This window comes from Plutella xylostella, chromosome 6 (genome assembly GCF_932276165.1).
Source record: "Plutella xylostella chromosome 6, ilPluXylo3.1, whole genome shotgun sequence".
Lineage (NCBI taxonomy): Eukaryota > Metazoa > Arthropoda > Insecta > Lepidoptera > Plutellidae > Plutella > Plutella xylostella.
The window spans coordinates 7,077,613-7,085,088 of record NC_063986.1 but is presented as its reverse complement, the minus strand read 5'-3'; the positions used below and the strand labels follow the sequence as shown (position 1 = coordinate 7,085,088).

At 39.5% G+C, this 7,476-nt stretch overlaps 1 protein-coding gene across 1 annotated transcript; it reads left to right on the top strand.

Annotated features, from left to right (window-relative positions):
- Positions 1 to 647: 647 nt before the first annotated feature.
- LOC105382493 (peroxidase) lies at positions 648 to 6,745 on the top strand. Its single transcript, XM_048621896.1, has 10 exons — positions 648 to 822; positions 1,170 to 1,357; positions 1,733 to 1,928; positions 2,366 to 2,566; positions 3,139 to 3,283; positions 3,766 to 3,922; positions 4,380 to 4,547; positions 4,900 to 5,098; positions 5,972 to 6,077; positions 6,574 to 6,745. Exons 1-10 carry the CDS (start codon positions 762 to 764, stop codon positions 6,695 to 6,697), a joined length of 1,545 nt encoding a protein of 514 aa, XP_048477853.1. The 5' UTR covers positions 648 to 761; the 3' UTR covers positions 6,698 to 6,745.
- The last annotated feature ends 731 nt before the right edge of the window (positions 6,746 to 7,476 follow it).

Genomic DNA, 7,476 nt, shown 5'->3' with positions numbered 1-7,476 from the left:
AAAGATGAATAATTACAGATACAGAATATACAGATATTAGTTTTGTAAGGTTTATGTACTGTTTATAGTTGCATTTGTGTGTGAAAGTATCATTTCTGAGTGACGTATCATTGTTTTAATGTTTGTGTAATTTATTCGTATGGTAGTTTCGGAGAGTATGACGATCGCAAAATCATGATACGCACCGAGGCGATGATAAGGGGAAATTATACAGATGTGGACCCGGCTTTAAATACATATATACGTCCGGCGCACGCCAATCAGCAATTGAGAAATAGTCTAACTGTTAGCTGGCTAATTCTTTCGACACCGTTAAGGTATTTAACTTACCTGTAAAAAGGTGGATTACCTTTTCAATTAATTGATAATTACACCTCTACTTACAATTTGTTATCAATGCAAAACTCAATGCCCGAAAACAACTGGTTAAATAATTCTCACTGAAATTGTTTACACAAATACAATGTACGTATTATTATAGGTATCCACATACATACCTTGTTTCATATATTTCATATACCTACAAGTGCCCTGTGCCAAGCCATTACGACTACTAACACCGCGCAGCAAAGATTCCCTTTTAACTTAAAACCTAGTCTGCTCTCTCTTGAAAAGATTTTGAATACGTCTAAAATATTCGCACTTGCTCCCCAGATGGGACCATTAGAACGAGTAGCAGTGGCAAGCCGCTCCCGTCAGCACGGAGGGTGCGGACGTCCATACAGTCCACGGGGCGAGTGGTGGACAAAATAACATTCAATATGGCGGCCGTCCACCTCGCCGGCTTCCTGGCTATTGACACCAGCGCCGTTAATGGAATATGTTCGTGACACCTTTTGAATCCGGAAATATATGCACGTAAAATGTTGCCGCCTTTCTGAGGTGCAAGATTTTGGCTCGGAAATGATAACGAGAAACTTTTATACTTTATGCAGTGTGTTGCAAAAATTGTATACCTAGTACGCCGTTCATAAAGTCGTAGAACAAAAGTTGTTTTTGATGACCCCTTGATCGAGTCACTTACTATACTTTTGCAACAAATATTTTTGTCTCCACTCGAAGCCAAACTATCGGCAGTAAAATTTTATTCAAATTAAATTTATGTACAAACCTATACTTATTAACTAAATGATTGGACTTGGTAGGCATTAACCGGTTTATTATTTCAGTGGATTACATCAAGGTTCGACAGGACTGCTGTCAGCCGGAAGGCCTGAAGGACCCTCGTTGTATTCCGATAGACGTGCCTGAAGATGATCCGTACCTGAAAGTGACCAACATCCGCTGTCTCAACTTCTCAAGAGCTGAAACGTTCCAAGACATGGGCTGTGCGCCAAAAACGCTGGATCCCGAGCAAGTATGTTTAATAACGGAGCCGACATTTATATTTCTTGGCACATAGCTTGTACTACTCGAAAAAGAGATGTGTTTATAGGTTTTTGTTGTTGAAGGTATGTCTTGAAATTTTAATATTTTGTGACTTGGAGAATTACTGAATTGATTCGACAGTAGTTGTTATATCTATCAATAAATTAATGATATTTTGAAGTTTTTAATTTCGGTGATATGGGGTACGCTATATCACTATATTGCCATTACATTTTTTTAATGATAGGGAAAGATAATAAATAACTCGTCCTTATAATATACGTTATTCCTATATATTATATTATGTATATATTTTTCTTTGCTTAAGTACCGGTTTACTAACTTTCATATCCACATTCTACAGGTTAACCACCAAACGCCAGTGCTAGACTTATCAGGAGTATACGGGATAACCGAAGAGGCTCTATCAAGCGTCCGTGAAGGTAGAGACGGTTTGCTCAAGATGGAAGTCAGAAATGGCAGATACGTACCTCTGGGCGACGCCGGACAAGACACGTGCTTCCGCAACCAGGGGAATGAGACCACTTGCTACAGGTTTGGTAAGTAGTTACTGTTCAGACTGTACAGTCAACAAAAGAGATAATGTGAAAGATGAGTTGATAAATATTAAATTAGTCTATACCTACGTTCATAACAGCGCTATTGATTTGGTATTATGTTATTATAAGTAAATAATAAATATTATGAAAGTGTTACTGGTGGGAGTGCATAAGTACTTACTATTTGGTTGTACATTGTGAAACCAGTGTGGTGTGCGTGCATAGTAAGGTTATTGGTTTAACAGTTCCGAGGAAACGATTTTACACCAGTTTTACACGCACTGTAAGGAATTTCAACATCCATGTTACTATGTAGGTTACATTCATTCATACTTGGTATAAAAGACAATCAATTTAGTTTACCTACATAAGTACCTATACTTACATAGTTTAGAAATGTACCTAATACCTTATTAACATTTTATAATATCTACCAGGTAACCCAACAATCGGCAACTTCGACCTCCGTCTGGCCACGTTCACGATCTTCTTCATGCGCGAGCACAACCGCATAGCGAAGACCCTGAAGAAGATCAACCCGTGCTGGAAGGACGACCGGCTGTTCAAGGTGGCGCGACAGATCAACGTGGCCACCGCCGCCAACCTGTTCATGTATGAAGTGCTGCCTATTATCATGGGTGAGTAGAGTTTTTTTTATCATGTAGGTTTTTCAAGAAGTATTTGAGTTTCGAACATAGGAAATGAAACCTATGACGATGACTTTAGACAGGTAGAATACAATAACCCTTCACTACTGTTAAACGAAACTTGCTACTTAACCAATCTAGAAGGAACCGAGGATATTGTGAAAGCAAGTGCATCGTGGAGCACATCACCTCCTATGACGTCACGCGCTCGAGGCTGGGACTAGCGGCAGTTTTTTGAACTGTTACAGTCAAATAGCTGTATCTTCATAATTTTTTGTCCGATTCGGAAATTTCTTTCACCATAAGTAATGTTTTTTTTTTACTGCCATCTACATACTTAACCAATCGTGAATGATTCCACCCTATCGCAGGATACAAGCACATGGTGAACTACGGTCTGGTGAAGCCCGCGCGGGGAGCATATCACCTCCTATGACGTCACGCGCTAAATCGCTGTATCTTCATCATTTCTTGTCCGATTTGGATATTTCTTTCACCATAAGTCATGATTTTTACTGCCATCGACCTACACTCTTAACAAAAATCGTACCACCCTATCGCAGGCTACAAGCACATGGTGAACTACGGGCTGCTGAGCCCGCGAGTGGAGCACATCACTGCCTACGACGAGGATGCGGTGCCGCTGCTGTACGCCGAGTACGTCATCGCCGCCAGATACTTCCACACCTTCATCGATGGACGCATCAAGTGAGTACGAAGTACTGAGAGCAGTGTGCCACTCAAGAATATTTTCGACTCTAGTCGATAGGCAATTCGATAGCTCTTCCCTGTCGGAAACGTTAGAAACTTATAAAACACATACAAACCTTTACAGAAAACACTAAATTAATAGTTAGAAATAACGAGGCTGGGTCCAGTTTGTCACCATCGTAAATCTTCCAAAGCATAAATTTAAGTCTTCATTGTTTAGTGTCAATTCAGCCAATGATGGCTCCTCATGATTTATGAACTCAAATTGTGCTAAGCTTGTATATTCTCAAGTGAGAAGCTGGGTTATAACGTTTCAGTATTAACTATCAACCGGAATCAAAGATTGTCTGGAAGAGGTTACGTTAAGCGATAACACCAACGTTTGCACCAGATAACTCGATCCACACCACATACCTAGTTCCAAACAGGTGTATATTGTATAAAAACATTTCAATTTAAATGTATTCCGGTTCTTTCAGAATGTACGATGAGAAATATCACTATTCGGGAGACTTGTCCATTAGCAGCACTCTATTCCGCTTAGCACTGATTGAGGAGGGGGACAACTTCAAGGCAATCAATAGAGGAACGTTTTACCAACAGAGTGCCAAAATGGACGATATTCAAGACCCAGAGGTAATTCGTCTTTTCGACAAGAATATTTATTACTTTTGGTAATTAAAAACGCAGAGATGGATTTGCAAATGTGGAATCTAATAAGTTTAAAGGGCTAGACTAAGAGGCTCAATGTAAGATTATTTTTCAAATTTTGAAAATCATAATTTATATTTTATGCAGTTTTTTTTTAATTTGCAAGAACTTTGCTTGTAATTACTAAAGTTAGCTTAATTTTCTACACAACTACTAGAGGATATTTACAAAAAATTACCGAGAGTGAATTCTTATGTTCACGATTGTAATCTCCGAAGGTGAAGGCAGAGGTGACTTGTAAGCAAGCCACTCGCTTTTCGCTGTACTACATTTCCCTAATAGGTAGATAGGTCGCGAGCCGTATCTTCCAAAAACACAAACCCATACTAATTATTAAATAACCGCATCTCACCCACTCCACTTTCCAACTGTTACCCCCAAGATTTCCGAGAACTTCTACGGCGGCATCCAGCGGGCGCACGACCTGCCGGCCATGGACATCCAGCGCGGGCGGGACCTGGGGCTCCGCGGGTACAACGACTACCGGCAGCTGTGCGGCATGAAGCAGGCTGCCAGCTTTGAGGACTTCCGCGATGTCATGGATGTTGAGGTCAGGAAACCTTAAGAAGTTCACTTGTTAAGTAAAGCTTGTTAGAATGAGTCAAGGGTGTGTTTCCAATAATGCTGTTGTTTTAGCTCTAGTTCTTTGTTTGTTATTGCCACCGTGACAATTCCTAGTCCAGCTGTAGCATTTGGCGCCGACACCATGACCAGAATAAATTCCATCGGATTACGTTGTCAAATTTCCATCTCAATCCCTAATACTTCAAGTAGGTACGAGGTAAAACTTCTATCACATGTTCCCAAGCGAGTCGTGCCCCTATACTACGCACTAGCAGGTGGACTACTAAAATCCCCAATTAGTGAACCAGGATAATAAAACACTCCAAAACTCTTTACAGAAAGTGGACGCCCTAAAGAACCTGTACGAGAATGTGTCGGACGTGGACCTGATGGCGGGCATCATGAGCGAGAGCTTCATCCGGGACACCTTCGTGGGCCCGACGCTCTTCTGCATCATGGCCAAGCAGCTGAGGCTCATGAGGTTTGCGGACCGGTTCTGGTTCGAGCGCGGTGGCCAGCCTCACAGCTTGACGCTGGGTAAGAGTCTTGAGAACGCTATGAGAGTAATTTATTGGAGGATAAATAAAAATACATACTTATTATTGATTAATAATCTTTATTTCAAAAATCAGTTCTTACAATCTAGTTTTAACACAGAATTATACAGAGAACAATGGTCAAGCCTCCCTAAATGGGTGGAAAACCTGTAGTTTAGGGTGAGTAGATGCTCTTCCCAAAATAATACACACTGTAACACGCAATGAAACGATATTCAATACTTCAAATGCTTTGTTCATGTGCATAGTGTCCACGAGTCGTTAACACTATGGGAATTATTTCAATGCGTGTTACATTGCATGTTACGTTACAGCAGTGGTGTGTACAACATCCGTCTTAAGATTCAATGAGTCAACGATGAATGTCAACGTCTACACAGGGTTGCTCTAGCGTGACACAAAACACACGAACGAGAGCTGTCGATTGTTTAGTCGTGGTTAGAGCAACAACATCGCTCCGAAACTTCGCGTATTTCGTACGCTAAAATGACCCCTTTCTAACTGCTAATAACGAATTTCATGCCGTCCCGTGTATTTAATTAATGACGTATGTTAGTGAATTTGTGGAAGCAAGACAGATACACACAACACTCGTCAAGGACACACGACTAGAAGACCTAGTGATTAAATTACTGTTTACCTTCAACATTCGTTGTAATTAATTAATTTGCAAGTATATACTTGTAAGACGATATGGTAAATTACGACGGGTTGATAAACAATTAATTAGTGTTGTATATACTTACTGAGCTCTCATTAATGATTATTTACTTTCAGTTTCGAAAGCCATTCCGAATGTTTATTTATTTGGATTCTGTTTAGGGTTTCTCTGATAGCATTTCGTTTGTTTTAGATCAACTAGCGGAGATTCGCAAGACGAACACGGCTCGGCTCGCGTGCGACAACGCCGAGGGGATCAAGTACATGCAGCCACATGCTCTACTGAACGTGGGTCCTGGGTGAGGCACATCATTTTAATTGCAACTGTGCTAGAGAAGTGAAAATAAGTTTTCTTTTGAAAATTACTATAGAAAAGCGAAACCTACAGATAATGTATATATGGAGAAAGATTATTTTTTACCATGCTGCACATGTAGGTTTCGGCTTAGTACATTACATGTAGGTTAACCTTTTTGCAACACCCTGTATAATCTCGACGACATTTTACAGGTTTAGAATCTTGCTTATGAGAGATCTTGATGTTTAATATTTATTTTATATGTATTAATAAATAAAGTAATATTATTTGAAAAAAAACTAGTTTCAAAAAGAAAAACCTCCCTTGCATATTATTATTATGTGCGAAACATTAATATTAACCCTAAAAAAAACTTGGCGGGCCATTAACCATGCACAATTGCACATGTGACATGCATAGCCCAAGCTAATCAATCAAACATAGAGCTTGTAAAAAATAGAGGCGGAATTTTAATCGGTGAAATCGTATTGTTGCAGCAATGAGCCAGTCCCGTGCACGCACGTCGCCGGGCCGGACCTGACAAAATGGCGGGATGACAGCTGTCACCGGCAGAAACAAAGCGTCGCCAACAGTAATCCTTTTGCCTACAGTTTTACGTGATTTTTCATGAAATTCGGTATTTATTGTAGACAAATACGGTTGTAAATTAAATGTATTATTAATTATGTTAAAGTATGTTTTCTTAATTTTAAATAAGTAGTGTCTGCCGCGTAAGGTAACCTTAACTGCTGTTCCGCGGCTTTCGGGTTCAATCCCCGGCTAGTACATATATTTGTGTAACTATAAATATTAGTTTTATCTGCTAAGAATGGATATTATGGACACAACCCTGAGGAGGCCCATGCCCTGCAGTTGATTATATTTTAAGAACCTTATTTTTTTGGGTTTATTCGTCTCAGGATGATAAAGTATTACACAATCTCCGACGTTTACTAGCGGGAGTTCACATATACAAATGCCTAGATACTCGTATCTGAGAGAACTTCTGTATTTAACAATCGATAGATAAAAGTGAAGACCAATAATATCCTTACCTAAGTTTCATTCTTTTGTAGAGCAGAAATTTAAGTATGAAGTAATTATTTTTAAATCTGCGGTCTAGATATTATTTTTTCTAAGCCTTGGATACAATACTACACATGGATATCAATAAGTAAAGAAATATCAGCGTATTACTAAACTTAATGTAAACAGAGGAAAAACATTGCCATACTTTTTGCTTAGTTACTGTAACATAATCACTGAAAAAAGGAAACCTTCATAAAAATTAAGATTACCACGGGAACACTTGCTGGCTGGCGATAAAGAAAAAAAATGCTCTGAGTTGAGTACATAGCAGCGTAACGATCTTCATTTATTCAGCCGGACGGACTGCAAGT